Source organism: Poecilia reticulata, chromosome 19 (genome assembly GCF_904066995.2).
Source record: "Poecilia reticulata chromosome 19, P_reticulata-male-v2, whole genome shotgun sequence".
NCBI lineage: Eukaryota > Metazoa > Chordata > Actinopteri > Cyprinodontiformes > Poeciliidae > Poecilia > Poecilia reticulata.
In genome coordinates, this window is record NC_088848.1 from 3,782,429 (window position 1) to 3,798,851 (window position 16,423).

General features: G+C 38.1%; 1 protein-coding gene across 1 annotated transcript in view; it reads right to left on the bottom strand.

Annotated features, from left to right (window-relative positions):
• LOC103481274 (BRCA1 DNA repair associated) overlaps positions 1-16,423 on the bottom strand; it is a 28,207-nt gene that overhangs the window by 8,444 nt on the left and 3,340 nt on the right. The window contains exons 8-18 of the mRNA XM_081600176.1: positions 16,272-16,396; positions 13,018-15,423; positions 11,551-11,624; positions 10,754-10,877; positions 10,128-10,170; positions 6,971-7,044; positions 5,828-6,024; positions 5,656-5,743; positions 4,345-4,422; positions 3,471-3,511; positions 2,930-3,013 (exon numbers count right to left, since the gene is read on the bottom strand). Coding sequence (XP_081456302.1) covers positions 2,930-3,013; positions 3,471-3,511; positions 4,345-4,422; positions 5,656-5,743; positions 5,828-6,024; positions 6,971-7,044; positions 10,128-10,170; positions 10,754-10,877; positions 11,551-11,624; positions 13,018-15,423; positions 16,272-16,396 — 3,334 coding nt within the window. The remainder of the gene's footprint in view (positions 1-2,929; positions 3,014-3,470; positions 3,512-4,344; positions 4,423-5,655; positions 5,744-5,827; positions 6,025-6,970; positions 7,045-10,127; positions 10,171-10,753; positions 10,878-11,550; positions 11,625-13,017; positions 15,424-16,271; positions 16,397-16,423) is intronic.

Genomic DNA, 16,423 nt, shown 5'->3' on the forward strand with positions numbered 1-16,423 from the left:
TTAATAATCTTACATTTTTAATTTTCATATTTGGTGAAACTGTCACTATGTTGTGACAGTTTGGTATGAAAATTAATAATCAGAAACATTTTTTTTAGCTTGTTTGCCTTCTTCCAGTGTGAGCTAGAAACAACCAATCAGAGCCAGGAGGCGGGTCTTAGCACTATCAATCACACTGTGTGTGCTAAGGCTAGTTAGCATCGCCACCAATGACGGCACATAAACCTCAACAGCTTTCCTGTTACAGTTAGTTGTTTTTTCACCATTAGCACATTTAGCAGCACGTTCATGAGGTAGATTGACAGCGCTAAGACCTGCCTGCTGGCTCTTATTGGTTAGGAGTGGTTTATTTCTGCAATAGTAGCTCACAGAGGAGATCGAGGAGCGTGATTTTTTTTCCCACAGATTATCCGTTTCATACCAAACTATTACGACACGGGGACGGTTTTATCACATATGTAAAAAATATATATATATATATTTTTTTTTTTTTTTTTGTTGTAAAAGTTAAGTCCTGCAGTTTTAATGGGATGTTTGGGGCTCTACGAAATCTGTTTTATTATTTTCCAAATTCTGTTTTATTTTTCCCCAAAATTACATTTATCATATCGCTCATCATTTATCGTGATAAATTTCCCATGATAAAAGTTATGATCATTGTTGTCACATTAAATTCCAATTAATAACGTTTAAAAACCTCCCAAAACTGTCTGTATCGTCAGGTTTGATAGTTTTACTATTTTCTTCAGCTTCTGCTCAATAAAAGCATCAATAAATTTGATGTTAAACCACAGATATCTGCATTGATTGGTGGATCGTTAATCACAATGGTATGGCATAATATCGTGATAAAACTTTAAGTCCATATCGCCCAGTCCAATAATATCCAGGTGAAACACCTTGCAGCTCGTTGCTGCAAGGTGACAAAATGCTAACAGTGTCATTGTTGTGAATACGTTAGAAAGCCTCTCCATCTGCATTCTGGCTGCAGACTCCCCGTCTCACCGGTCCGGGTGACAAACGGTGAAAATAAAAAGCATAATGCGTCACCATCAAAGTGCCGCCGTTTGATTTGAGCCACTTATAGTAAGCCTGAAATTACAAGCTAATTGAATTAGGGGGAGTATTTCTAAGGGAGGAAAACGACCAATGTGACATCCCAGCCATTTCTAATGTTCCCCCTCAGCGCCGTCCCCACCGACTTTACACACAGAGGAAAAAACACAATTAGCTTTTCACAACAGGGTGTGAGCAAAGCGGCTGGTGCAATAGGATGAAACAAGTGCAGCTTGTGATCGGGACATTTGATCGTTCTTTGTGGTCAAAAGACGGGGACCTGAACTCTTTAGCCTCTAGTGACCGCTTTTATCTGAGGTGATAATATGAAGAGTGGCTGCAGCCTGCTTACCTCATCAAACAATCTGGGATATGAAAGAACATTGAACCGAGGGGGGAAATAATGTCAGACAAGAAATGGAGGGCAATGAGAGTTGATATTTCTCCTCTATGTTTTTGCCTGACAGCGCTGCTGCCATCTTAATATTAGAGCTTTTTGGAGTCCAGCAATCCAAGATGGATACAGTCGGTCGGAGATTTGAGAGGAAATTATGAGTTCACCAGCTCTCATTAGCAAAATGACAAAAATCCTCAGACAGAAGGGCACAGAGGAGCTAATAGTAGCTTCTCTCTCTCATCCACTCTGCCCTTCTATCAGTGTTTTGCCTTGAATCTGTAATATTTTCTGAGCTAAATACAATTTACAACATGCCCTAAACGCTAAAACATGTAATTATGCATCACAGAATGACAAGTAGCAGATTGTAGGAGCGACAAAGCAAAAGGTCACAGACACGCCGCTGAGGGGGAGGTTTTAATATTACATTTTAAAAGCCACTTTTGTAAGAAAATGCTTTAATGCAGAGGAAGGTCGACTGTTTGGTTTAATGTAGAAGGACTGTGAGTGACGAGGTTGAGCAGATAATTCTGCCCAAAAAAAAAAAGGTGAAAAAAGATCAATACAAGCAGCATTGGCAGCCGTCGCAGCTCAGCCACCCGTCCATTAGGTGGCGCGTATGACGAATCTCCCAAATCGTCGTCAGTCCGGTAACAAGTAAAAGGTAGAGAACCAGCAGGACTTCCTGTTAAAAGGGGGCGGGGCTAAAGTCATGTGACCATTTGAATGACCGGCTGAAATATGTGGCATTTAGAGCCAAACGTGGCAACGGCGTGACCTTTGCCCTCGCCACGGCCTTAACCGAAAACTCTTTAAAGCAAGTGAGACCAACTTGTTATCTGACACAAGAGCATCTTGTTTAGGTCAAGGGGGTCAGAGATGCCCTTTTTTTTTCCCCAAGAAAAAAAAGTTTTGAGGGGGCGGGGCTTAGATTATGTCATATGACCACATAGGATCGTCAGGCGTCCAACCTGCATCACTCATGCCAAGTTGGGTGCAACTCGGTGCTTGTATGTGAAAGTTTTAGCTTGGCCACGCCCCCTAAGCACACTCAAAAACTCAAAATTTTGTTAACTTTTAATCTCCCATCCCTTAACTGCATAATAACCACAAATGAAGCCGATATGTCGAAATCCTTAGGAGGAGTTTGTTAAAGTTTGAGGTGTGTAAACATGAAAAATGGCCAAAATTTGCCCTTTGACCCAAAATGGCTGCCTCTCTGCATATTTTAGGGCATACCTCCAAGACTTCTTCCTACCTACGTACCAAATTTCAGATCTCTACAGTATGCAGTTTGTCCTAACTCACCTGTAGAGCAGTTTGGCCACACCCACTTTCATTTCCATTAAAATCGCTTAATTTTACACAGGTGACAATTTTAGGCAAAGTTTGTCGAGTTTAGGGCCCCAAATTCTAAGAACTCAGGTGAAAATAATAATAGAAAGAAAATAAACAAAGTATACTAAAATTACTCACATTACTGTCCCCTGCGGTGCGGGCTCTTAACGGCCCCTGGTGGTTCGGTCCGTTCACTACATCTCCTCTCACTTCAAACGAACTCTAAACGAAAAATAACTTGTGAACACAAACCTCCAAGTCTAAAATTATTTTTAAAATCCTTATAAATTGGTCTAATAAATAACCAAATCATTTATTCTGTCAAACACCAAACAAAAAGTAAATAAATTATTCTGTTGTTTTACTTTTCCTGTGGTCAGCCATGCGTGTTTAGACTCTCTCCCCATTCTTCATTTTGGCAGAGTTTGTCTTTTAACGTAGTGTTTGTTTCCCCAAACACAGCATTTGATGCATGAAAATAGTTTCAAATTGATGGTGATTCTGAACAAAGCCTGGCAAAGAGATTACACAGAACAAGTTGCTGTGATCTCTAAAATTAATGGACGCTAAATAATTTATGGGCTATCGCTGCAGAGCGCATGCAGAGATTCATCACGGCGCTCTAATTCAACTCAGACATCTGTATGGCTGTCACTGAGAACCGCGCCGGGAAGCTCACCTCTTCCAACAGTTTCTTTTCCTTGAAGCATTCACAAATCCCTGAAGGAAATATGCAAAAAAAAAAAAAAAAAAAGACAAAAAAACATGCAGTTACTCTCTGAGGTGTCAAACTTGAGGTCTGAGGGCCAAATCGGGCCCGTCGTAGTTTTCCATGTAGCCCCGTAGACTCTAGATAGCTTAGTTTTATTTCATTGTGACTTTTTGTCTAGCTGAGTCAGTTTTAATTAATTTCTAGAGTGTTTGCTAATTTCTATTAGTTAACCCTTCTAGACTGAACGTAGTGGCGACGATCCAGAACAAATTTGCAGTACCGTAATCCTGCCACACTTTGCGCCATCTGAAAATTTCCAACGGTTTCTGAAAGGGTAACGTTGTGCTTTCCAGTCAGTATCAGGTTATTACGGTAATTTCACCCACACCGTAGCAGGGAGGATGTTTTTCTTTGGTTTAATCTGATGAGACACTCTTAATTTATGTAAATTGTGAAAATAACTGTTACATATTGAAGGTTCCTGTTGTTATGGAATAAAAGGACAAATGTATATTTACTCACAGGACCCCAAGAACTGCGTAGAATTAAAATAAGCAAAAATATCCAGGCAGGGATTTGAAACTTAAGGTTAAATATTGTTTAATTTTACTCTAGTTTCTACTAGTTATAGTAGCAGTACTCATTTTTCAATCATTGTATTGTGATTATGTTGGGTGGAAAACCAGATTTAAGCTTTTTGAACTATGATTGAGGGCCGCCTAGAGTCATTCCAAGGACCAAAAATGCCCCCCGTGCCACACTTTGAACACCCCTGCATTACAGTAATTGTCCTAAACTCGCATTTGTTTCTGCTGGACAATAAAAGCTAAATCTCACTTACACTGGAAGCTGACGACCCATTTCCGACCCGCGATGCCAAGGAAGTATTTCAGTGTTCGTTCGCAGACAAGCTGATCGTCTGTCAGAGAAAAATACAAACAATAAATTATGATTAGAAGATGTTAGAAACAGTACATTTATAATGTCTGGCTGTTTTGAATCTGCTTTAACTGAGGAGTATCTATGTTATTCATTTGGGGCTTTTAAGCAAATAATTTTGGTAAGCAGGCGACAGCATCAAAATTTAGTTTCTTAAAGTGACGGCGCTCTAATTCAGAGAAAAACAATCAGCATCTGATCAACCTTTCTCTCACCACAGAAGCTTATTTAATGCAAAACATTTTCCATTTGTTTTCCTTAAAATATTTCTGTGGAAGCAAACCAGCTAGACGTTATTATCACATGCGCTGGTTTCTTCTTGTAATGACAATAATTTATGGAAATATGCAAAAGAATGTACAGATTTTCTTCTATATGTAAACATTCTAGCTCGTTTATGTTGTTAAACTGAGCCAATGCAGAAAAATGATAAATATAGAAGTCTGACTTGTTCTTCACTGACTGATAAGACAAAAAATGTTATATTTTATGTGTTCATCTAAAAACAAATCATTATTTCCATATTGTATGCAGTGCTATATTAAAAAACTAATCCCAGCTGCAATAAAAAGTGAATTAATCCTAAAAATGCAACATATTAGCAGAACTGCTGCATCCAACACAGTACTTTTCCAGGAATGTATTCAAATAAAATGTTTTTTACTTTTGTCAAATCAAATATCTGGCGACAAAACATTAATCTAAGATTGTTTGTGTGATGGTTCATATTCCAAGCAAGTGCTGAGAGCATGTGGATGATGGCGCCATAAAAAAATACACATGTTGAATTATTTAAAGCTCCTCTGTTACAGCGGGAGTCCTGCAGCTACTTCCAAACATTTAGCTATAATCATAAACAAACCTAAAACTCCGTCGTTTTGTGATAGCTGCCATTAAAGAAGGCTTAGTGCTTTGGAGAGGGAAAACCTGGAAATTAAAAATAATCCATCAAAGAGGGCAATTAGCAACAAGCAAATGAAGGCAGCAGTGTGTGTGGGCCAGAGAGAGAGAAAGCTTTTTCTTGAGTCTTTTGGAAAAAAAACGTGGCAATAAAATAACAAAGAGAGAAATTAACTATTCAAAATTAAAATGTCTGAATGGGAATATAAAAAAGTAAAAGCACCAAAGTAAATCATGGATTTCTTTACTGTGCATTTAAAGAACGTTGAAAACTTTACAGAAATTAATTAATTCAGAGATATAATGTGCGTACCTGTGCGCATTATGACATGCGTCACCTCTGGTGTCACCCGGGAAACGACGCGACCGCCGACTCTCTTGGCAAACTTTTTCACCATTATCTATAAACAAGAACATATCGCATCAGTTTGATCAGTTCAGCACCAAATCCTACATAAAACAAAACACCTGAAAGAGTAAACAACCTGCTCGCTTGGGCCCAATCCAGACGACACCAGAACAAGTTTAGCTGTAGATTTCTCTTTCGGAGGGCTGTTGTTTTCTTTGTCTTCTTGGCAATCTGGAGGTGAATCACAAGTTTTCGCCTCTTTGGTTGCAGAAAGTGAATTAGGGGCCTTTGTGTCTTTTACAGTGGATTCTGCATGAGTTGAATCTTTAACAGCTGTGAAAAGCAAAGAAAAGAGAAGAAAAGGAGAAAAGAAAAGAGATAATCACTATGCTTAAGGCTGAAACGATTGTGATTAATCAATTATTGAATTACCTGTTTAGTGACAATTAATCATTAGTTAACAATTAATCAATTACTAACTTAGTGTTTGAGTAATCGTTAGCTGGAGTATGTAGACAATAAAAGATATATTTTGCATTTAAAACATAAGAAAACATTTGTCTGCAAATATGTTTTACCCAGAACTTTGGAAGAGTTTTACTTTCACCTGGTTCAAATTCTGTAAAAGAAAATCTTCTATTCAGCACCTTTTCCTATGGAGTTATTAATAAAAAAAATACTAATATTAATAATAATAACCACCAGATCAACTAATATAGTTCTACACTATATTAAAGTTAAATCAAGAAGCTGCAGCTGCTTCTTTTACTACAAATGAACAAGTGTTCACTAAAAAAAAATGCTTACACTGTATTTTATACTGTATTTTAGTCAATTTAATTATTTAAAAAATGAGTTATTTGCTTATTTGCATTGTTTCCTTCTATTTCTAATATTGTATAAAAAGTCTTAAGTGGATAAATAAAAACTCAGATTTTCTTTTATCTGATTAATCGATTAATCGTCAGAATATGATTAATCGATTACTAAAATAATTGTTCATTTGTTGTCCTAGATATAATTTTGAATAATTTTGAAAATGTGTCTTTAAAAACACATAAATGCATCTTTGTTCGCTCTAACAAACCAAACTGCACCGATCAATATAACAGAAAGCCACTTCAGTTCAGCTGAACTAGTTCATTCCTAACATTTAAAGAACTAGAGAAAAGCCAAAGAGCAGACACAAACAAATTCTAGCAAGTAGAGGTGAATCTAAGGTAATTGAAAAGCTCCTCTACACATATTAAACTCTGCAAAGTTACACAAACAGCCTTACCGGGTCCTGGAAAGCCACCACGCTCTGCCACTTTATCATCAGACGCTTTGGTTTCTGCATCTAAAATATCCTTCCTGCAAAAGAGAAAACTAGTTTATTTAAAACAATAAGTAACAATCCCACAGAAACATGCAGCCAACATCAGCTGCATGAAAACCTCTGCTGTCAGTATAAACCTTGTCTTTATACATTTGTAGAGCCTCAGCTAAAAAAATAACAACTCAGGGAAAGTTTTTTTCCTCCCCTGGATGTTGGGCCATCATGTTCACAGGCTGATGACGCAGCAGTGGGGGTTTAAAATGAATACAGTGAAAACAAAACTGAAAATTCAGAATATAATGTAAAGAGCAGACAGCAGAGTTTATAAAATCAAATGTGACAATTCATCCGCCGTAACATGAACAGAGTAAAACTGCATATCTTATTACAAAATTCAACATCCAAGTCAGATTCTTGGTGTTATTTGGTCTCAAAACAGCTGCAAAAAACTAATAATGGATACAGATTATATTCTGAGAAAGCTTTTTTTATTAAAAAAAGAATTTGATTCATAAAGTTTGGCCAAAAATGTCACTGTAATTTATTCTGTGCCAAATTTAAGACTATGCGGGCATTAGCATTGGAGAGGCTAATGGCTAGCATTCCTAGGATAATCACTCAGAATATTAGGTAAGCTGCATTGACAGGAGTTCCTTTGATATAATTTACTGTTATTCAATATTACAAATGCGCAATATTATTGTAAAGCTGGTAAACACCTTGTCAAAGCTAACTGATTTAGCCACTGTTAGCTATTTTCCCTTCTCTTTTTGACCAGTAGATGGCGCAGTATCACAGTAACGCATTAGCTCAATATTTATGAAAATTTATTCATTTAATAATTAAAAATGTTCTTGCAATTGTAATGATTTCTTCTCATTTTCTTAGTGTTTCTGTTTTCATGTAATGTCATTTATTATTAACTTTTTGCCTTTTCTACTTAGTTTTTCATGTTAAATTGCACATTTTTGAATCTGTTATTTTAAATAAAGATTAACAAAAAATCATGCAGCACCTTTCTTTTTAGTAAAATTTTTTTCCTCCTACCAAATGAAAAGCCAGATAATTAGGATTAGAATTACGTTAATTTATAATATTAAATAAAGATATAAAAAAAACATTAAAACTGGAAAATATCTCGACTATCCGCTGCGTTTTTGCTTTTTGTTCTCTTCACATTTTAAATATTTTTTCAATTCCTTAAATTTTAACAAAAATTACAGTAAAAGGTTGTAAAGTTGCAATATAGTAAAAATAATAAATCACTTTGAATGAAAACTTTAGTGAATAACATGCAGAAACATCCAACGGAAACCAGACTAAGTAGAAAATTGTAACTCTTACAGCTTTACAATTTTTAACTTGATTAACAATTTCCCTAAAATCAGAAGTAAATTACGATTGCAATGTTGAATCAGACCTCAACACTGAACGTAATAACGCGTCCTCTTAGAAATCAGCTGAAGATCAGCCATTCTCTGATTACAATTGGTGAAAAAAAAGACAATTGGCAGCCACCGTGCATTTAAATTAACTGAATAAAAATAAAACTTCCTCCAGTTTCCTCACAGCTCTCCTCCAATATGACTTCATTTTCGAAGCCTCATAATGAAGCCAAAGCCTCCCATTTTTCCAAACTCCCTCTTGCCTGCATTTAGACGCTTCAAGGCGAGACGCTGGAGGAACGCACTCAGGCGGTGGAGATAAATTACTGTGGCAACACAACTTTCCGTCTAAGTGCTTCAGATGACATAAGAGGCTGTCAGTAATGACTTTTTTTTTTTCATTCTCAGAGTATAAGCAGATTCAGGGTTCATTAGGGAGATAATCAGTCTGTCCTTTCAAGATACATCACCCTGTGAGAACAAGGAAACGCACTAACTTCTTCATCGAGACGCGGCATCAAGACCAATTACAAGCTACATGCCTCAGTTATTGTTCTGCTCATTATTACCGCACTGTAATGCGACTACATTTGACATCTGTTAACAATAATACAACGATCCGAGGAGAGAAATGGGACAGTACTGAACTAATTTACTTACATTTGACAACAGCTTGAAGTTGATTATTGCCTCCAATAAGGCAGGAGTCTGTTTAGCAGGTTAATCAACCAAACTAAAAAATGGCTATCTCTTATTATTTCTCACACAAATGATGATGATAATTACTCTTCTTGTGGACATTTTGAAATAAATTTGCTCAGTAATGACAGAAAAATGTAACAATTACAGGGAAATCTGGAGGCTTGAGGTGTTACTCATGTCTGCACTGCAAAAAAAAAAACAAAATCTTACCAAGTATATTGATCTAGTTTCTAGTGCAATAAGACAAAACTTAAAAGTAACTTTTTAGCAAGGTATAGAGGCTTGTTTTAAGTGAATAATTCATTAAAATTGATGGCAAAAGTACTAATTCGTTTGGCAGATTATTTCACTTATAATAAAACATTTTCCCGCGTTATAAGTAAATTCATCTACCAGTAGAACTAGTACTTTTTCATCAATATTAAGGAATTATTTACTTAAAATAAGCTCCAGATATTGCTGAAAAGTTCATTTTAAAGTTAGTTTGTCTCATTTCAAGTGTAATAAGATAGAAACTAGACCAAAAACACTGTCTTCAGCAAATATCCTTATATTTTCTGAGTTTATTGGGTTTAAATTGAAGCATTGGCTTCAATCGATCGATCAGTTTATTCGCTGGATTAAACAAATCTCATCATTAATTTACAAACACGTTTTCTTGCTCGGCTAAACGGGGAGCAGAAAGAAGGAAAAAAAATCTTACGCAATAGTTCCCGATTATCGAGTCAGCCTGCGGCGTTACCTAGCAACCACAGCCCAGCCCGTTGCCCAGCAACCCAAATGGAACTCCACCACCTTTGGCCACTTAGTTTACTCACTGTATGCTCCATTTTGTTGCTATAATAATCAACAGATTGATAGATAACTAAAATTTGCTTTAGTTCGTGTTCGGTTTTAATATTTGAAGAATTTCCTTCTTTTTACTCGTCACCAGTTCCAAATATAAACAGAAAATCTGCTGCTTTGTTTTAGCGAAACCCAGTAAGAAGGAAGCTTAGAGAACTTTATTTTCTAGCAATAAAAATTCTCACCTGTCTGAACGCTGGACTTGATCCTGGCCGTCCAGTTCTGGGCCTAGAAAGACATTTGACACAATAAAAATCAATAAAGTCCCAAAGCGTCACCCACAAAACTTGCCATCCTCGGTGGTTGGGTGGCAGGGCAGCCGTTCATCCAACGGCCCGTCATGATGTTTAAAGCTGACAGGAAATTTGAAAATATCACTTGATAATTATGTGTTACTGAAAGATTGGAAGATTGATACCTGAACACCAATTATAAAGTCTTAAAAAATGCAAACATTTTAACAAGACTTAAATAAATAAGCAATTCTTAGCCTGGTGGGGGCAAAAGTAAAGCCTGGTGGCCCGCCAGGCTTGTCATACACTGGGGGAAACCCTGAAGCCCATTACAAAATTAAAAGCTAGTTTGGGAATGAAGCGAAGCAGACAATTTTTAAACTTCTGTAAATATTAGACTGAATTTAAATGTCAAGGCAAAACTTTTAATTTAGTATGTTGCTAATAACTTATTAAAATTATCCTCCTGATTGTTTTCTCAACTAAATGTCAACAAGAGACAAAACATTTGTTTTTTGCTTAATTAGTATATGTGTTTTTATCAGAAAAAATGTAAGTTTGTGACATTTCCAGCTCACCCCTCTTTTCACAGCCCTGATTGGTTTCTGCAGCAGGACTGCCTTCTTTCTCCTGAAGCACCTCTGACACCAGAGCCATCAGCTTCTCCAGCCTCACCAGCTCCTTCTGCATTTCTATCTTTTGCTACAGGAAGAGCAGAAAAAAAAGAAAAGCTTTTTCTCTAAATTGTATTTTATTACATTTCAGCAGGGACTGAGGGTGGAAAACAGCTGCAATGCAACACTTCCTGCAAAATCAGACAATTCAAACTGCCTGCAATTCACAGAACTGCAAATATTACCTTCAGAGTTTAATACTACGACAGCAAACCGCTGCTATTCTTTTTATTATTTGGGCTTAAGGTGCAAATTTATTGGTTATGTAGGCAGACGAAATGAGAAATCTAATGTAAAACTCTGCGTTTTCATTTCTGAGAAACTGAGCAATCTCTGAGTTGAATGAGATGAAAGTCTGAGCGCTGGGAGATGGATGAGGTATGAAACAAAACAGAAAAAAATAAAAAAAAAAATCATCCTTTCGGCAACATTTCCTCCAACGTAAATGAAATGTAATTTAGAAACCTGCTGAGGGGGGATTTTTTTACTGAGCAAGGGAGTCTGTCAGCCAGGAACCGACATGAAAATGTAATGGCTGCCCCCTATGGGCCGTGAGGCGAAGGTGCATCTCAACAAACGCTGAACAAGCAGAAAAAAATCCTGATGTTTGAGTTAATGGAACAAAAATCAAAACCTCGATTTCTTTATCTTTCTTCTTTTGACTGATGAGAAAGAGACAGAAAAAAATAAACTGCGTTCACCTGAGTAACAAGAACTTCGCTTGAGAATTGCGACGATTCAAAGGAAACGCCGACGCAGTTTTCAGGGGCGTCACCTGCAGAAAGGAAATAGTCAAGCTTTTATAGACAATTCTTAATCGTGTTTTGCAAAGTTATGACACTGATTTGAGCCAACTCAGATTTCTCTAATAAAAGAACAATAATTATCAACATTTTAGTTGAAAAATAAAACAATTTTTCCATAAAAAAAATCTGTGGGTCTCATTGCAGAAAATCTAGAGATGGAGTCTATAAATAACACCCAAATAAAAATAATTAAAGCATCTCATTAAAAAGACAGATTATGAATCCTATTAGATTTTTTTCACCATACCGCACCAGATTCTTCTCTACTAGAAGAAGTTCAAATAAATAACAGTTGTGTCATATTTGTTACTCTGAGAGAAAAGCCTTAATTTAACATAATGTACTATGTGGTTAAATTTTGTATTGTAAAAATGTAGAATATGTTGACTTAGAGTTGCCATCAAAATCAAAATTGGAAAGTTATAAAATTACGAGATTAAAGTTGTATTACAAAGAATAGAGTTTAAATAATCCATCCATCCATCCATTTTCTTTCACCCTTGTCCCTCAGTGGGGTCGGGAGGGTTGCTGGTGCATCTCCAGCTAACGTTCCGGGCGGGAGGCGGGGTCACCCTGGACAGGTCACCAGTCTGTCGCAGGGCAACACAGAGACACACAGGACAAACAACCATGCACACACACTCACACCTAGGGGCAATTTGGAGAGGCCAATTAACCTGACAGTCATGTTTTTGGACTGTGGGAGGAAACCGGAGTACCCGGAGAAAACCCACCATGCACAGGGAGAACATGCAAACTCCATGCAGAAAGACCGGGAATCGAACCCAGAACCTTCTTGCTGCAAGGCAACAGCTCTACCAACTGCGCCACTGTGCAGCCCCGAGTTTAAATAATATGATGATCAAATTGTATTACTACAAGAACAAAATCAGTATTATGAGAACAGTGTATGGTGATGGTGTATGATAAGCCTGGCGGGCCACCAGGCTTATCATACTGGATGAATGTCTGTCCCAGCATCCAACCACCGGGCTTAGCAAGTTTTCTGGGGGAAACCTTGGAAGAATAAAATTGAAATATGAGAATAAAGTTGAAGTAATAGGACAACAAAATCATAGAATTGCAAAAATAAAGTCAAAATAATAGAATAATAAAGTCATAATTTTATGACTTTCTCTTATAATGACTATTCTCATAAAATTATGACTTCATTCTTGTACGAATTTATTCCCGCACTTATTAGTAGGACCCTAGCGCTGTCGTAGTTCAGAGTGGTTTGATTCAGTTTCACCTCCAGTTTTGATACTTATATTAGAAGGAAAGCAAACAAACAATAAATAAAATTGTTGCCTTTATTTATTGTTGTCAATAAATAAAGTTAACAACTATGGATCTACTCACATTCCTCCGGTGTGCCGAACAAGTCGACGGATGCCTGGCTGGAGTCGAGCTGATCTGGGGTCAGACTTCCAGCTGGACGACCCAGCGGTTCCTCACAGACTCCCTCCAATCTGTCAGCTTCTCTGATTTTCCCCTGATGCTTAATCTCAGCTTGAGGACGATCTGATGTTCCCAAGATCTGCGCCAAAGTCGGTAGCTCCTCTTTAGATGAGCTGCTGGACTCGGATGAAGACTCCAGCCTCCGAGTCTTCCTCTTCTTCTTCTTCTTGTTGGTCTGGAAGGAGGATTGAGTGCTGACTTCTCCGCTGCCATTGGCTTCCTTGACCTCTTGGTCCGGGGTTAAAGAAGATTCTCCAACAAAAATTGTTTCGGTTTTGTTCTCCGAAGGACATTTTGAAATGCCGTCTGGGATCTCCGTCAGGTTGTAGTCGCTCTGGAAAGCCGTTGCTGCTTCCTGCTCAACACCTGTGAAGCGGAGGCCAGAGCCCACGACCTGAGGGACGACAGACAGAGGACTGTCTCCGTCACGCTTTGCCACTTTGTTTGGACTGAGACCGCTGCTGACGCTGCTCCTGGATGGACAGTTCCCATAAGGATTGGAGGCGTCCAGTAGAGCTTGATCTGGTTTTCTAATCTTACTGGGCGAGTTGGAAGGGGAAATCACGTCACTACAAGTCGATTTTGAAGCCTGGTTTAAATTTTCTGATAGTTCAGAGCTTGAACAGTTATGTTGGCTCCCTTCAGCGTTTCCTACATCCAAACCGCGACTTCTCTTTGCGTTGGGGTCCCCAAGAAGGAAAGATTTCCGTTTGGCAGCTTTGAAGCTTTGGAGAAGTTGCTCCGTCTCCAGCTCACTGTCGTTCTTGCCATCCTCGTACTCTTCAATGTTAGCAAATGTTTCCTGCTGAGAGCCAGGTGGGTGATTATTCTCCTGCTTCTCACCTTCAAGCGTCGGACCTACGAAGGATGGATCGGTTGGACTTGTGGAGTTCGGGACCACAGAGACGGTACAGTCAGGTTTAGCTAGCGTTAGCGCGTCAGGAACCTCTGCTTCAGCTTGTGTCGAAGACATTCCTCCCCCCTTTCCTACACTTTCTATCATGCTGATATCCTCCTCAGAAACACAGCCATTTCTTTTAGCTTCCTTTGTAAGGTTTCCACTTTTAGATGGAGCATCCATTGTTTCATGAGATTGCTTTTTAGCGACTTTGTCTGTTTTAGCTGCAGTAGCTTTAGAGGTTGTTTTCTTGTGACTTCCCTGAACCTCGTCAACAAAAAGCTGAAGCCTTCTGCTTCTTCTGGCGCTCTTCATAACGGGAGTTGTCTGTTCCTCGCTGCTGGGATAAGTCTCTATTTGAACTCCAACTTCTTTAACTCTTTCACTGGGTTTAGGACTCGTTTTCCTATCCTGAACTTCGACTAACACAAGAGGTTTTGCCACCTTAGTTGGTTTCTTTCTGCTTAACTTTGAATTTTTTTCTTTCCTACAATTGCTTTTCTCATTGGTTCTTTTTGATTTCAGCTGAGTTTGCTCTTGTAAATCGCCATCAGGCTGTTGCAGACTTTTGCGAGTCCTTCTCGTTGGTGGTGTAGTTTCTGGTTGTACAATATCATCAACAGGAACCTCGTGGTCCCCCTGATATTTGTCGCTTTCTTTCTGGTTCAACTCCTCCACAGTTTCCTCAAGCTTTTCCTCGCCTGCCATCTCTTCCAGTTCTTTAAAAAAGTCACTGCCGGTGTCATTTTCTACTATTTGTTGCTCTTCACAAAAACGGGCATTGTTCTTCTTCTCCTTCTTCAGCTTTGAAGATCTATTACAAGTTTCTATTTCTTTAGCTGTTAGCGGCTCGGTAACTTTGCTTCCTCTTCGTTTGTAGACGACGCCAAAAACCTGCTCTTCAAGGGCTTTGCCGCGACGTTCTCTCTTAGGATTCGATTCAACGTTTTGCGGCTCAACGACCAGCGTCGACGTAGACGAACTGCTATCCGATTCGTCTTCCCTGTGGAGGGGTTTCTCTAATTCCAGCTCTTCTTCGACAGGAACTTTGAGGAGCCACTCGGCGACTTTCTCCAAACTTTTCTTCTTTTTCTGCTCAAGAATCTTGTCGTGCTTCAAAACCTTTTTCTGTTTCTTTCTAGAGGACTTTCGGACATCCTGTTGACCAGGTTCCTCTTGAGTTGAATCTAAACAGTCAGAGGACTTCTCCGGTTTCCGCTTCTGCCTTTTGTTTTTAGACGCATCCGTCGCGTTTTTCTCAACATTTGCGGTATCTGACTCCAAGTTATCTGACATTTTCTTGTCAGACGTTGGTGGGACGTCACCCAGGCCGCTACCCAGGCCTTCGTTTTCTGCTGTTATAGACGCGGAGTCTTCGAGTCCCATGAGCTGAGCAAACCCATTCTGAGCTACAAAAGGCAAGACAGACACTTAGTCAGTATTCAGTATTCAATCTACAACAGAAATTCTTTCCTAGACAAGCGACAAACTAAGGTTTTAAGTAGGAATGAACCGATGTGAAAGTTTGGGCCGATATTGATACCAAATTTTGCTGAATGATAAATTGCCCCAGAAGTTATATTATTGTTTTGAGACCATAATGAACATTTAACACTGGAACTACAAGACATTTTAGATATCCAAAATAAACAAAATAACAGAAACAACAAATAAAATGTATTATGAAGTCTCTGTAAACACAATTATAATTTAAAAAAAGGGCTAATTAAGATCAAAACATCCGACTGAAGACTTTTGTCATCCAGTTTTTGGTAGAAAGAGAAAAGTAATAAACCATGTAAAAAGAAATTACTGGGTTTATTTTAATTCATCAAGACATTAATTGATTTGTTTTGCTTATTGCAACAGGCCTCGAGATAACAATTAAAATATCTGCCGTGATTGATAGATGATCAATATCAGTAGAAAGTACGTTTGATAGAAATTTGAAAATTTCACAGGACTTCAGAACCCCACTGCATTATGGGTGATGTAGGCAGAGGAAGGCAAAGGTTTGTGGAATTTAGCAAATAGAAAATAAATTCAAATTCTGACCTAAAACAAAAGAAGTTTAGTCTGATTTAACTTCAGACAGAGAGAAAAAATGTTTATTTATCTATTTACTATGTAAACTTCTCATACCAACTGAGGAAAATACCCTGATATTTATTATAGGCGTTATAAAATACATTACATCTCAAAACTAATGTGGCAGATTTGATGCAGTTAAGTTGAATAAATGCATGAGAAGTTTTACCTGCTGCAGTTGAGGAGCTGGACTGTGGAGAATCATTTTGGTGTTCAGTTCCCTTATTGTCCTGTTCAAATCCAGATGCATCTCCAAATGATAAATCCCAAGCATGTTTACTTGTTTCTGTATTTCTGATACCAAAAGGAGAGAAAAAAAAC